General features: G+C 32.5%; 1 protein-coding gene across 1 annotated transcript; it reads right to left on the minus strand.

The window, feature by feature from the left end:
• Nucleotides 1-1,250: 1,250 nt before the first annotated feature.
• Nucleotides 1,251-16,031, minus strand: LOC139504354 (A disintegrin and metalloproteinase with thrombospondin motifs adt-2-like). Its single transcript, XM_071294428.1, has 17 exons — nucleotides 16,014-16,031; nucleotides 15,460-15,537; nucleotides 14,142-14,289; nucleotides 13,448-13,556; nucleotides 12,873-12,966; nucleotides 11,677-11,754; nucleotides 10,631-10,785; nucleotides 9,994-10,031; nucleotides 8,837-8,942; nucleotides 8,005-8,175; nucleotides 7,549-7,693; nucleotides 6,949-7,068; nucleotides 5,711-5,762; nucleotides 4,919-5,241; nucleotides 4,100-4,216; nucleotides 2,976-3,027; nucleotides 1,251-1,558 (listed from the first exon to the last, which is right to left on the minus strand). Exons 1-17 carry the CDS (start codon nucleotides 16,029-16,031, stop codon nucleotides 1,251-1,253), a joined length of 2,112 nt encoding a protein of 703 aa, XP_071150529.1.
• Nucleotides 16,032-16,578: the final 547 nt, after the last annotated feature.

Below are 16,578 nucleotides of genomic sequence, written 5' to 3' on the forward strand. Positions count from 1 at the left end.
TTGAACTCGATAAAAGCTTCCTCATCTCATGTAACGTCACTCTAAGTCTCAGTTACAGTTCTGTTTATGTCGTTTATTTTGGGCTGTAATTGTGTTGTCAACACATCTGAGTATAGTTTGTAGGTTGCAGTTTTGGGCACCTCTCATCATCACACTTCCTCAGGTAAAACTTGACGACCCAAAGGAGACAATTCTTTGCAAACTTCTCATTCCTGTAAATGTGGACTTGTTGTGTTCTGTTTTGCTATGGGTTAGGTTTTTTTTGGGGGGGGGATATCTTTGTTCTTAATCCAGCTTTTTGGGGATTAATTAGTGCAAAAGTTGTATTGCAGTGAGTTTTTAATTATATTCTATGCTACCTTTTGATTGCCACACAATGTACCATCTGCGGCTGTCTGTCCGTAACAGGTTGACGAATTAGATGATGGGTTTGAACACCACAGCGTTGTACATAAAGATGAAAAATTTCCACTATACAATCCCTGAAACAAATATTCAAAATAGTATTAATTATTGAGTTTAATCAATAATTGATACATTGCATCGTCAGTTTTGTCGGTGAGCTTCAGTGCCTGTGAGTCACTGCGATTTTCGTTTCTTCTTTATCTCTATTAGTTGAGACATATAAAAATAAACAATACAATATGCTAGGCCTTTAGTTATCTTGACTTTACCTTTGCATGTCCACTGACGCATTTATTCATGAATTCCGTTAATGTTTATTTTTATAATATAGAATACATGTTATCGTGCGAATAGTAAATAGTTATCAATAATAAATGCCACACTTCAATGTACCTACTAGAGTTATAGTCTAATACATGTAACGACCAAATATAGATATATTAAATGTTCCCATATTTAACATAGTTTGAACTATGTAAAGCTTTACAAATATGTGTTATCTTTGTAATATATACATATATAAGAGGGAAAATTCAAAAACTACAATCTGCTGTTTATATCCTTACCAATAAATATGTACGGAATCTATTAAAACTGCTAACATTTTGTAATTTACTTTATAAATCTGTTGTTAAAATTGTTATTTAAATTTAAACATGACACAGTGTTTACATCATACACAATTAGTTTGCCTCTTATTGTGTGAAAAAAGATATACGAACTTTTCTATAGGCCATTTTCTAAATTGTTTTTATCAAGGCGTAAGTGGAAAAATAGCTCTTCTTTTATTTCAGCAGCATTGAAATCGTATTGTTCTCGTCCTATGCTAGGAACTGTTTTTTTTTTTATTTTGATTCATTTACCCTGCACATAAATGATCCAGCGCCACGATTACTTTCACATTGCGAATCTGCATCCGGAGATTGGAGTGGCACACTGCTGGTAGACACAAGTGGCATAGGACTAGTTGTTTCCAAAGTGCTTGAAGTTGACGTAGACTGTGTGGCAGTTGTAGTTGTTAAGTATGGAGCACAAGAATAACAACAAGTTACAGCATTTGATGGGCAGTTGTTTGGAGCGTTAGCCACCATATCTGCACATGTCCAACCATTGGAAAATACTGCTCCTAACTTATCTCCATATAAACAAGAGTCTACAAAATACATTAAAAATAAAGTTACAATCTTACAATGAACTAACTGTAAATAGAAACATTAATGTGTAAATTTATTATTGCAATTTTGTCATTTTTTAGTAATTCGATTTTCATGTTTGCGGTATTGAGAGGAACGCTGTTAAATTCATATAAACAAAGGTTCTGAACGCGATTTTAAATTATTGCGATTATAACCCTAACGCATTAATCGCAAATGTTTTTGTTTTATTCTTAGTTACTTTAAGAAGTAAAGAAATTGTCATGGGGCTAATACATTTAATAACACATTAAGCGTTAGTTCAACATCGAGTCATAGAGGTTATAACACTTCAAATATATTTAACATACATGTAGAATGTTTTCGTTGGTGCTACCATGATTTAACCTCTACATTACTACAAATACGAAATAAGAGTGCGCATTTGGTAAGTTTTGTTTAGCCGTTGGAAATCATGCCGGTTATACGAGTTCTTCAGATTATAATCGGTAGCATATTTTTCAAATATACTTATACAACTACACACATGTTCTACATACTTTGTACAATCAACAGGTGTTCTGAACGAAGAAAAAACGTGGATATTACAACTAGAACACACCAATGTCAATTTGTGACAGAGATTGATTTAAGGTTATAAATTTTGAATTCATGGTTAAATAGAAAAAAATCATGAATTCATTAGGACAGCAAATACCTAAACTTGAATATCACAAAAACTTGAATCAATATGCAACATTCTAAAGTGCTGTATGAAAGGTGTAACATATGAATGAAAATATTCCTAAGTGAAAATTAAGATATAAAAAAGAAGATGTGGTATGATTGCCAATGAGACAACTTTCCACAAAAGACCAAAATGACACAGACATTAACAACTATAGAAAAAAGTAAAATCACAAAAATACTGAACTTAAAGGGAAATCAATTCGGAATATCCATAATCACATGGCAAAATCAAATAACAAAAAACAAAACCCATCATAAACGAATGGACAAGAACTGTCATATTCCTGACTTGGTGGAGGCATATTCAAATGTAGAAAATGGTGGAATAAACCTGGTTCTATAGCGCTAACCTTCTCACTTTAATGACAGTATATGTCACCGTACGGCCTTCAACAATGAGCGAAGCCCATACCGCATAGTCAGCTATAATAGTCCCCGATAAGATAATTTATTTATATTGTCGATTTGTTATCTTTTTACACTCACAGGAACTCCAAGATATATCTATCAAAAATGAATCGCAAACATTAAAAATAGATTCTGCATGCAAAGTGAAGAAAAATTATTTCAACCAATGATCTTAGACTGTTCAAACATCGTTACAATCGATTAAAAAAGGAATAAATTTAAAACCTCAAGTAATTTTTAATATTTTAACTAATATTATTATTTGTAACAAACTCTTACCATCGCCTGCGGGTGCATTTACATCTGAGGTACACACTCCTGATAAACACCACTAACAAAAAAAAAATAGTCAACAAATGTGTAATCCATTAAGCTATGTTTGCTCTGTATTTTTACTAAATTGGTTAATTAAGTAACTCCATGTAGCAATGTTATTCTTGAAGTGATAACTGTATGCTCTGACTTTGATATAAATTTCCCGTTTACACAAGTTTGATTTTTTCAAAAAAGTAAAAATTTTCTTATCCCAGGCATAGATTACCTTAGCCGTATTTGGAACAACCTTTTGGAATTTTGGATCATCAATGCTCTTCAACTTTTGTACTTGTTTGGCTTTATAAATATTTTAATATCAGCGTCACTGATGAGTCTTATGTAGACGAAACGCGCGTCTGGCTGTACTAAATTATAATCCTGGTACCTTTGATGACTATTTGAGGCTTATTTTACAATGCAACAGTGCTTAACATGCACTTTCAAATTTTACCATCAAGTGTTCTTACACGAAATTAGGATTTCGACTCTTGTAAAATTCATTTAAATGTTTGTTTGATTTATTTTGGTTTCAAGGGTTTTAATGACGTTTTCTAAGATGCTTTATGCTTCAAGTTAGGATATTACATTTTAATTATATTACTCATTAAGATGAAAATCATGAACGTTTTGTACATTGCAATCCAACTAATGCCTGTTATCGACATGTTTTATGAGCCATTTGCATAATTGAAAGGACATATTTATAAATCGTTGAGAGTATAAAAGATCTTTTATATATGTATATGCAACATACTTTCAAAAACTCGTGAGACGAGAATAAATGTTTCCCCAAGAGAAAACATTTTATAGTATTTGGTTTCTCGTGCCTGTCTGTCCAAGGCGAAATTCAAAAATATCCTTGCATATTGTAATCAGCTGTTATGACACATGTTTTAAAGTTGCAATTCTATAAGTGCATATTTTTTATTGGATTGGATTGGATATGCAATTTTGTTCCTAAATAAGTTATGAGTTTTCAATTTAAATGTGTATTCCCTTTGCCATGTTTGCTATGAAATAACAATTATTGATATACTTCTCAATAATATGGGACAATCCGTAAATTGATTATTATGTTCATGTCAAACCTTATGATTGCCGCACAAGGTTCCATCTGATGCCGTTTCTCCGTAGCAGGTTGACGATGATGGGTCAGAACAATACAATGTTGTACAAAGTGTTGAAAAGTCTCCACTATACAATCCCTAAAAACAAAATCAACGTAAAATTCATATTTAAGTAAAAAATGCAGTCTTAATTATTATTACTTATGAACTGTACACATAGCATGCTTAGTAAGGAGATTTTTCTTTTTTGCATTTTCTTTTTAGTGAACACAAGGAAAAATAGACAATACAACAAAAAAAAAAATAATTATAAATAAAATTGTTTATACTAGGCTTTGATTGTCCCTTACTGACACATACAAACAATGCACTTTTTCCTTTCATTGACTCCATCAATGACTGTTTGAAAGTAGTGACAGCAGATCTATAATGTTTTGAAACAGTCAGATATTATTCTTTTAAAGCATATTATATCCTTGGTATGTTTTCTCCTAAAACAATTAAGATTTCCTGGATCAAATAAAAAAAGGGGTGACTGGGACAATTAGTCGACAAACAAACTTACAATATGTAAACTATTGTTTTAAGGTATAGCCTTTGGTCATATATAATATAACTAAATAATATAAAATGACCTATATGTACTTAAGTAACCGGATTAAACCAACTGGTTTATTCATTAATAAAATTTACATGATTTGTAAAGACTTTATTCATCTGGTTTTTTTTTTAAATTTTATTTGGGGGTCAAGTTATAACTATAATTACACCTCTTCCGTTAGTTATTTAATGCAACCAATACAGTCCACGTCTACGATTTTGTAGTAATAAAATACTTACTCTGCACATTATAGATCCAGCTCCTCTTGCACTTGCGCATTGCGCGTCTGCATCTGACAATTGAGTCTGTTGAGTAGACACAATGCCTGATGTCGAGGAAACAGATGATAAAGTTGAACCTGTTCCAGCTGAACTAGACATAGTTGAAGAAGGGGGAGGAGTTGATCCCGATGTTGTTGTTGATGGCAGATACGGGGCGCATGCGTCACAACATTTAGTTGCAAGATTTGGGCAATTGTTTGAATAATCCTGTGCAATTACTGAACAGTTCCATGGCTGGTTAGAGTAAATTGGACCTCTTTTGTCCCCGTATAAGCAGGAACCTAAAAAGGTTTATATTAGCAGACTTAATATAATTAACATGATACATAGTAAAGTGCAGAACTTTTACTATTTCTTTTACATTATATTCTGCTTTTTTAGTCTGCGAAATATTTAGATATATAGGTCATTTTGTACAGACCCCTATCTATTATTGAAGATTGCACAGTGCCGTCTAGATTATATATGTCGTTTGGTCGTATTGACATTTAACCCACATCAATTCTTGATTTTTGTAAAATCCTTTTAATGTTGATCTTGATGTATACTATTTCATAATAAAGTATATTGATGTATACTATTTCATAATTAAGTATATACATACAAATGAGAGTGTGTTTACTTCCATCGGAGGTAATATGATTTTTCCCTTAATCATTAAAACGTAAGAAATGCAAGGGAAAAGAAGTTCTATAGCATTATTTGTGTCATACATGTGCATACTAGTGTAAAATATTTAAATAATCTTACTGCTGCCTGTGGGTGCTGCAGCATCATAAACACAGCTTCCGGTCTGACACCACTATAATGAAAATTATAATTTTGATAAGCAATGTACTGCAAATACTTATGCTCACCGAAAACAAGGAGTTTATAATTCAATGGTGTTAGATGCTTAAATTGACGGTTTAAAATTGTCCTATAGGTTGCACTTTGTAAATACAGCTGTTTTTAACAAGCCACGCCTATTTTGTGGAGATATATGATATTCATAGATATGTTAATTTGTCAAAGTATTGCTTCTTAGATAGGATCTGTGTGTTTCATCTCATGGATGGTAGGAGTAGTATAGAATTTTAATATAATTGAAAACTCTTAGAAGTTCAGGGCATGTCAATGTTATAAATATACCGAATAGTCCTATATTTTTACCATTAAATAAAATATTAGTACATAGCAACTTCCGTTCTGTGATATAATTGTTCACGAAACTTCATAGAAAAAGTAGCATAGTTTAAGCCGAAAAGGAAGTTCCTATATATATGGGAAATGACAATGTCTATATTCACGGAATTTCAACCTATAGCCACTAGCAGTTTACAGGTAAGCGATGATATAATATTAGTGTATACAGTGCCGATGGACAGCAGGTTCGCAACGGCATACATTGTCCATAGCTAGTATTGGCGGACTTGTCTGCGACATGGTGAAAAGCGAGTCTGCAAATTATCCAATGTCCTACCGGTAAATCACACGTGCAAATGCAATTAAAAAGTGTGATCACTAATCAAGATGACTTTGTTGTTTGAACACACATCTAAGAGGAAAATGATGAAGTCAGTGTTGGTTGAGTATCATTATTTATACTACAGTGGTGGACAAAATTTATGTCTTAAATTAATTAATGTGATTCCATGTGTAAAGCTTTTTCTGTTTCATTGCATTGTCGTAAACCCTATGTATCCTTCAGCTGTATTTGATAGTTTATAGAAACTTGCATCATATTGAATTAGTAAAAAAGTAAACTCCAAAAAATACTGAACTCCGAGGAAAATTCAAAATCATTATAGAAATTTCCTAATCAAATGACAAAATCAAAGGCTCAAACACATCAAACAAACGGACAACAACTGTCATATTACTGACTTGATACCGACATGTTCCTATGTCCTATGTATAAATGGTAGATTGAACTGATCTTATGGCTAGCCAAACCTCTCACTTGTATAACAATCATTTGAAATTACAGTAATTTGCATAAATTATACCTTTTGATTACCACACAGCGTTCCTTCAGCTGCTGTTGTTGTCGTACAATAACCTGGTTGGTCTGGAAGTGCACACCACATAACGGTACATATTGATGTGAAATCACCAGAATAACGGTCCTACAAAAATATATGGACATATGTACATGTTAACATTTCCAATCAATCTCAATTGAGATGATAGAAACTGCACCGCATGTGAATTTTTGAAGATAAAGTTACCGAATAATATCCAGAAATACACTAAATGTGCTTATGACGACACTCAAATTGTACTTATTTGGTAACCCACATTTTTGTCTAGCACATTTGCATTAATGTACACAAAAAACTAAGTCGCACGAACATAATAGAATTGTCTCCAAAGTTTGTTTTTACGAATATTAGATGTTTGATCAACAGTTGGTATATTACGATCTCCAATTGGTTAATTGACTTATGGGTACTGTTGTGGACTTTTAAAAGGTTTCAAATCCATTCCGCACAAATTAACATCTGTCAAATGATAATTTCAAAAGTTCGTCTCTCGTGTTTTTTAAAGGTTTTACCCTAATGTGCGAACTATCAAAAACCTATATTACATTTTGTTCGATAACATACCGTACACAAATACGACCCTGGTCCAACTATGTTTTCACATTGTGCGTGTGCATCGTACACCTGACCTGCTACATCGTTCCCAAATTCTGACAGAGCTGTCGCGTTGAAGCCAGGGCTTAGCAATAACATACAATTCGCTGAATTTCTAAAAAAAAAAGTTTTGAATTAATTTATTAAATAACGGCAAGGTTATTGCTTTATAGCTACAGTTTAGAGTAGGTTATTTTATTTTTATACATCTTAAACAACTATTTTTTAATCAGACCATACCAATATCAGATTCGTCTACAACTAGCAACACATATAAAATTTAGGAGCTAACTGTATTGTTTTTAAAGCTTGGCCTTTGTTAAACGTAGATTTTACTGTTGCAATTAATAGTATTTTGACACATTGACCGCAACGATCCAACTATACTGGTCAGATGTATGATATATATATCTTTAATAAACATACGTTTCTAGCGTGTCAATGTAAGCGGTAAAATAATTTGTAGAACATGACGAAAACTTCCATGGATTAGTAGCTATAGCACTGCCTGGTGTTTGTGGACTACTAGAAGACGCCATTATGTATGCATCACTAAAACTGCAACCGTTTCCTTCCCCGTCATGCGATGCGCTCAAGCTGAAATGGAAAAAAGTATTTAGTAACATTGAGAATGAAAATGGGGAATGTGTCAAAGAGACAACAACCCGATTACAAAGCAGACAACAGCCGAAGGCTTCCAATGGGTCGTCGATGCAGCTAGAAACTCCCGCACCCGGAGGCATGCTTCGGCTATTCTATAACTATCAAAAATTCTATATCGTACAGTTTAGTGCGTTACAATTTCCATGGCTTACAGCATTCAGCTAAATGTCCATGGGTATTAGATATAAGCCCATTTTTCTTCTTGAGTTATTCTATATATCATTTATATTTTTGTTAGTGCAATCTGTGTGTGCTTTGATGAGTTTACATTTGATATAACTTGCTGCTGTTGTTTTATCCTTGTGTGGATTAAGATATATTTACCCTTCCGTGGCACCTGATATCTTTCCATTAATTAGTGAAGCAAGTCTTGTTTAGTTTTTTAGTTTTCTATATCTTACTTTGAATTCGATTGTTTCCCTTAGTTAACATGACATTGTCAGGTGTTTTTTTTTCTTTTTAACTTATGAGTTTGAATGTTCCTTTTATACATTTGTCTCTCTTTGACATGTATTTTGTGATTTTGAACACTGGTACCTAATTGATATCCTCAATGATTAAATATTCTTCATTTTTTTCAACAGAGTTGAAATACCTGTGTCCCAATTCATGGGCGGCTACTGTCAACATGACAAAGTTGAAATGGTCCTCTACAATGGACTGACCGATATTGGTACACACTGCTCCCATATAGGCTAGCCCTGTATTACAAAAGACATTATTAGTATGTTAATAGATGGGTTTAAAATTCGTTTGTTTATAAATTTTCATTCAGACGGGAAAATAACCGAAAAAGATTCATGACTATAACAAATTTGATATATATCTGTCAAATGTGTGCGTAAATCAGAAGTAAGAAGTTTCTGCTTGCTGACAGATATCAACTGTTAATTATCAAATGATCTGCTTTATTTATATATTAACGTTGCTCATCTCAATGAGATGATTTTCCCACTTGAGTTGGGTTGACCAATGATGATATGTTTATCTCTATTTTCACTAAGGATACGTTGTTAATTTCATTGACAAGGGCACGTATGCCCTGAGTTTCTAGCGATACTTTTTCATATCACTCGTCTGTGCTCAGAAAAAAAATTATCAGCCAGAAAGATTAAAGAAACATTTTGTAAAATAGCGATGACATTCATGATTGATTGACTGTAGAAGACTTATCTAGAACACATGAGGCTACTAAAGGTATTTGGTGAGGTTCATGTTGTTCAGAGTTTCCATTTTTTTTTGTTCGTTTTTCGTTCTGTAGACACGATACTCAGTACTTTCAGGCTTGTTTTTCGAGTTATGGTGAATACTCCTGTCTTAGTCTACATCATTTCTATAATGGTTTCAATTTCATTTATTGTTTATAGGGATATGTAAGTAGGATCAATAGAACGCCTTTTCTGTACAAGTGGTGTGAACATGTTATAAATTATACTTTTAACCGTATTTGTAATAACATGAACAACACGACGGATGCCACATGTGAAGCAGGATCTGTTTCCCTTCCGGAGCACCTGTGATTGTCCCAAGTTTGTTGTGAGGTTCTTGTTGCTACGTCTTTAGTTTACTATGTTATGGCTGGTGTATTATTTTTTGTCTGCTTGTCTTTTTCGATAATAGCCATGGCATTGTCAGTTTGTTTTCATCTATGAGTTTGAATGTCCCTCGGGTATCTTTTGTGCCCTCTTTTGTACTGTGTTAGATCTAACATTTATTTTAATGACTATTTACTAAACAACTATTTTGACCTACCTGCATTCGATGTAGATCCACTGGAAGTTAAGTCGTATCTGCAAATAGTTTATAATAATTTCTCAAATTTGTAATACAGTGTATTTAAACAGTTTTGAATTTTCCTCGGAGATAGTTTTTTTTTGTGATTACACTTTTTATGTTGTCTTGTTTTATCTATATTGTCAATTGAATTCGAATTGTACAAATAGCAGATTATATATTTGGAAATTCTTACACTTTTCATTGAAAAATTACTCTACATAGTCAAGAATGGTTGCTATCAGTCTCCAGCTCTTTTGAATAACAGTTCAGTTGAATTTTTATCTTGGTCGGTAAGATAGAAATATATATACCATTTCAATTGCCGTTTGAATAATTCTTTTCCTGATGATTTCTTTTGTAATATGATAATAATTGTTTTCAAAATTACATTTTGATGAGAAATACTTGGACGTATTTCGTTGTTTTGTCTAAACAATATAAACACTTTTTCTAGAGAATGGATAGGTTCACTACAATTGTACCACTTGATTCGTTCAAACTGATGTCCTAAGTTCTGGAGGATTTCATTTGCCTGTTCATCAAGAAAAAATTATGCAATTTAATCAAGAATCATATAAAGCGGCATCAAATAGTTGTCATGATTTTTTTTTACCTGGTAAAAAGCATTGCATGATCATGACCAGGTAGGCTACCACTTGTGGACTGCACCCAGTTCTTAAAATTAGTGAGTGCGTCTGACGAATCCACTTGATATGGACTAACACTGGTCACTTTTATTGTTTCCGTCCATGAGGAATCCGATGGAGTCTGCGCAGAACAAAATTTACCAAATTTACAAGGTTGACATCTTTTTTTACATATTGTAAATATTAATTGTTTGAATTTGTACCGATTTAATTCATTGGTTTTATGGGAATAAAGATATATACAAACAATAACACATTTCAAATGTTTTCCCAACAAAATGGCCATGAAGCAAGAACTTAAATAAAGAAATGGGTTACACACATAACAAATCATATGTAAATATTGATGTTTATATTTCAAAATGTTTTTTTTTTTTTTTTTGCAGTTTCACACTATATTCAAGTTGGAAGCTTATAAACAAATATGAAAGTCAAATTTCAAAACGATAATTATATTATATAAAATTGACTTTTGTCAGACGAATGTCTAACAAATATCTGATAGATGTTATTTGGTAAATTTATACAAAAGGAATAATTTGAATTGAATAGGCAAATTGGTATATCATTTCAATGCTCTTCAACTTCGTACTTTATTTGGCCTTTTTAACTTTTTTGGATTCGAGCGCCACTGATGAGTCTTTGTAGACGAAACGCGCGTCTGGCGTATATACTAAATTTAGTCCTGGTATCTATGATGAGTTTATTTATGACTGTGATATCCGTAGATTTATTTTGTTGTTTAACATAGTAGATAACTAACGTAATCTTAAGAGATAACTGTATTGTATTTTAAGCTAAGCCTATATTTGTTTAATTTTGGGATTCAATAAATGAGTTTCTTGTTTTTATTTTTGAGAAATTACAGACACCAAACAATTGGTATTGAATATGTTGACTTTCTGAGTTACACACTGGTAAAACGTGGAATCTAACCATCCAAAATATTTGGCAACGTCCAATGAACCTTATCTTCATAAACGAATTGCATTTGAATTCAATTTAAACAAACCTGAGCTATTATTATTCCGGCAAATTCGATTGCTATACTGTAAGAAGTGGTTTGAATGTTTTTATACATGGCATCCATCTGTAAAAAAAATATTAGCAAATTGTTCATTCTTCACAATAAGTTTGAATGTATGTATTTTGTAATATGTCTTGAAGGGAAAATAAAATGTACAATCGTGTATTGGAACTTTTATTTGATCAAAGGGATTCTTGAAATTTAATGTATTTCCTTTCCGACTTGACGGTTAGTGATATTGAAACGATCATGATTCTCAAAATTTACTTCTGCTTCTCAGCTTTCATAGGAAATCAAAAATTAAAAAAATAGGTCAATATCATTCCATTATCTTAAAATTTACAATTATGCTGATTGCAAGCATAGAAGTACAGCATAGTAAGATACATCACAATACGATAGGTCTACGCAAAGTGTATTGGCTACAACACTGTCCCAGATTAATGAGAGGGTTTGACATAATTTTAAACTAGTTTAACCAATCCACATAATGTATATAGATATAGGAAGATGTGGTGTGAGTGCCAATGAAACAACTCTCTATCCAAATATGCTTGTCCAAAGTCAGGAGCATGCTAGTTAGTGGTTATCGTGCGTTGCTGTGTGTCATATTTGTTTTTCGTTTATGGATGTATGGTACATAAATCGGGATGTTATTTTTCTCTTTTGAAATGTTTTACATTTGTCATCTCGGGATCTATCACAGCGGACAATACTGTATGAGTTTTGCTCATTGTTGCAGACCGCACCGTTGCCTAAGGTAAACGTCTATGTCATTTTGGTCTCTCCTGGAGAATTGTGTCGTTGGCAATCTTACCACATCTTCGTATTTTTGTACTTATCAAAACGATTTCTTTTTGTAATATAGAACTGTTAACTTTCATCTCTATGTGTTTGCAGTGTAGGGTTTAAAATGTTCTTCAAATCTTACGATTTCGATTAGAATCATGTAATCTTCCAGTTTTTATTAAAGAATGAACATGAAAATTACAAAATGTACACTGTCATATCATAAAATGTAACTTTTTCGTAGATATAGAAAGAAGTGGTTTGAGTACCACTGAGACAACTCTCCATCCAAGTCACAATGTATAAAGGTAAACCATTATAGGTCAAGGTACGGTCTTCAACACGGATATTTTATATCGTTGTAAGATTTTATTCAATAACGATAATCTCACCCCATTAATAATGAAAGCATAGAACTGTCGTATCGTTGCTATTGATTCTGCGTCTTTTTCAACAGGAGTGGCTTTTGTACTTTTGTCATACCAACTGAAAAAGTAAAATCATAAAAATACTCCAAGGAAAATTCAAAACGAAAAGTTCCTTACCCAATGGCAAAATAAAAAGCTCAAACACATCAATGGACACCTGTCATATTCATGACTTGGTATGATTACAATGTTCACGTTAGACAATGTGAATGTATTTCAATACGTAATCAATAAATAGGGTTTAGTCACTCATTTGGAAAAAATGACAAAAAAAATACTATGTAAAGAACATTTCCCTCCCCTACCTCAGAAATAGATGACCTTAACTGTATTTGGCAAACTTTTATGATTTGTTTGTCCTCAATGCTCTTCCAATTTGTATTTTATTTGGCCTTCATAACTTTTTTTAGAATCTAGTGTCACTATTAGTCTTTTATAGACGAAACGTGCGTATGGCTCAATTACAAAATGGTATATAGGATGGGTTTATATACCTAGCTTACATCATCGCAAACGTTTTTTCTAATATAGCTACTTACTATTGGTATATAGAATAGTCTACGACAATAAGTAGTTCTAGCCTGTATGCGCCTGCAGCACGTTTATTTCTTTTTCTGGAATCAATTTTTATCTTTGTTTCTCTAATTTCTTCAAAATAAGTTAAGAAATATCCGTAATCTACGTTTTCGTTGATATGGTTAAACGTAGCATTTAATAGTCAAATAAACAAAATCATTTTAATTCCCCGTTTTGCTTTTGTATAAATAGATAAATTGTTGACAGCTGCCGTATTTTAGGTACTGTATTACTGCTAGTGTGAGTCTTATAAGTTTCTAAAATGTATAGCCTTTATAATGAATAACTAAATAAAATGTGATTATTCGGAAGAGTGTATTTCAAATATGTGCGTAACTTAAACGGGAGTCGAAATTTCAAAGGTATATTTAAACTCAACAGTCGAAACAAAGTAGATTTTTTTTAGCAAAATCGAAAACATTATCAGAAGACAAATATCACTATACAAAACACAACATACAAAACGAGAATGAGCTCCACGAACCCTAACAAATACTGGTTATGATCCCGTGTGTTCCGTAAGAGATAGAAAAAATAGCTCTGCATGATGCATCTGTCTCGCTGCTCATGAAATTGCTTGTTTTAAATGTTGTACTCCTCGCGTGTTTTGTTTAATGTTTTTCTTCAATATATTTCACAATAGAATACCCCATTTACCTTTTTGTACAAGATCATCAAATGTAACATTTTGAATTTTTTCTTTGAAGATATGAAATTTGCTGTGTCTTTGTCCCAATTGGGAGTTTGGCATTTCGTCTGGAGATTGTATAATGTATTCCTCTCCTTTTGCACGAAATACTCCAAACTGAAATACAAAAAAAATATTTTTTAAACATGTTGAATATCATACACGTGTTCAAAATAACTAGCTTTTAAAAGACTGATATAAATTGATAGCGCCTGTCCAAAGTCAGGGGCCTCTGGCCTTTGTTAGTCTTGTATGATTTTTAAATTTTAGTTTCTTGCGTATATTTTGGAGTTTAGAATGACGTTCATTATCACTGAACTAGTATATATTTTTGTTTAAAACGTGTTCATCCTTCCACAAATACTGCAATACTGTGACTTCATAAAATTTCTATACTTTTCAAATTCGCAAATGTTCATGCCATTAGTTAAACAAAAAAACGTTAAACACACAAAAAATATTCTCTTTGTCAAAGATAACAAAACTGACCCAAAATTCGATATTTGGCAAAATATTAAAATCATGTCAACCTTATGAATAAATTTTGTTCTTGGGATAATCGATGGCAATAAAATCTATGATAGATGTCTTTCATTTTTGCTAATGTGCTTTGTATATATGCCTTTTTGTGCTTCTTTGTTACATATTTGTTTGATTTTATAGAGATTAAATTATAACACTATGTTGACTGCTGTACATTTATTTTTGAAACGTGTACCTATTATGCCTTTTTATTTTGTTCACACAGAGTGTCAATATAATAGAATTTGATGCGACTGTCATGCAAGTGAGAGGTTTAGCTAGCTATAAAATGGGTTTAATTCACCATTTTTTACATCAGAAAGTGTCTGTAGCAAGTCAGGAATATGACAGTTGTTATCCATTCGTTTGATATGATTGATCTTGTGATTTTGCCATTTGATTTACGACTCTCCTTTTTGAATAATCCTCGGAGTTCAGTACATTTGTGATTTTACTTTTAAACAAGAATGTGTTCCAAGTACAGGCATGCCTCATCTGTACTATCATTTTCTTTGTTCAGTGGACCTTTAAAATGGGATAAAATTTCTAATTTGGCATTCAAATTAGACAGATCACATCATAGGGAACATGTTTACTAAGTTTCAAGGTGTAAGACTTCAACTTCATCAAAAAAATACCTCGACCAAAAACTTTAACCTGAAGCGGGACAGACGGACGAATGGACGAACAGATGCCCAGACCAGAAAACATAATGCCCATAGATGGGGCATAAAAAAGGGAAATCTTTATAGATTTTTAACTTACCATGCTACTACTATTTATCCGATCACTCTGCATAACAAGAAGTGCTCCTGACTGAATATCTTGGTAAAATATGGATTCCTGAAAAAAAAAACAATAAAGGAAAAATTAAACCGTTCAGACTTTGATTATTTTACATTAGATTAATTGATTGTTGGTTGCTTAACGTCCAGTGGCAAATATGTAATGCATGTTCAGGACGAAAACAAGTTAACAATAAATGCAATAGATAGGTCTTGTCATAAGAAATACTATCCGGTCTTTTATCTTTATTTGACCTGTTTACGATTTTTTATTCGAGCGTCAGTGATGAGTCTTTTGTAGACGAAACGCGCGTCTGGCTCAAATATAAAATTTCAATCCTGGTATATATAATGAGTTTATTTACAGTTTTATCTTTTACATAAAAAAAGCAGTGCCGGGTGTAATTGATCCTTCTAAAAACAGCTGACAACGTTTATTTAAGGATATTTTGGTGAACAATATTACAGCTGCATTACTACAGTTATGTAAAATGCTTTTGTACATGTATACGTTTGCGCATATATTTCCTGTACAGTTATCTTTGCTACCATTTAAGGATACAGATACCTTTATTCTTATTTGAGAGAATGTACATATTCAAAATTTAGCCACACGTTTACCTCGTTGTCTGAAACAGCATGAGACTTAATACTGCCACTTTGAACGGTCAAAGTTGGCACTTTTGTCTTTATTTGGTCATTGCGCGTAAGATGCATATGGATCGATAATCCTTCCACTGTCAAATCAAGGTCAAACGTCTCTGGATGAAAGCTGTCGTCTGCAGATCTTCTTGTTCTCTTTCCTTCCTTTACATGAATGTAAATATCTTCTGTAAACATATATAAGAAATTACCAAGTTCAGATTAGTCAGACCGTATTCTTTTTTTTATAATAATGACACAGCTTTGTGTGGAACCTCGGGAAAGGTAGTATTTTACATTAGCACATAATGTCCGCTAGCTTGAGATGTTATCAATGCTAATGAGATTAGTGGTCCTCTACATATCCTATTCAGATACGTATATATGTATGGTCTGCATCTTATGAATACATTTTCCTTGACATTTTTGCTGTCATTTCATTTTTGCGTTTCAAGTC

The sequence above is a fragment of the Mytilus edulis genome, chromosome 14 (genome assembly GCF_963676685.1).
Source record: "Mytilus edulis chromosome 14, xbMytEdul2.2, whole genome shotgun sequence".
Classification (NCBI taxonomy): domain Eukaryota; kingdom Metazoa; phylum Mollusca; class Bivalvia; order Mytilida; family Mytilidae; genus Mytilus; species Mytilus edulis.

Coding starts and splice junctions, on each gene's coding strand:
- LOC139504354 (XM_071294428.1), bottom strand. Junction 10,032..10,630: donor CATGCAATGCTTTTTACCAG/GTAAAAAAAAAT, acceptor AACTATTTGCAG/ATACGACTTAACTTCCAGTG. Junction 7,694..8,004: donor TACATTGACACGCTAGAAAC/GTATGTTTATTA, acceptor TTTTTTTTTTAG/AAATTCAGCGAATTGTATGT.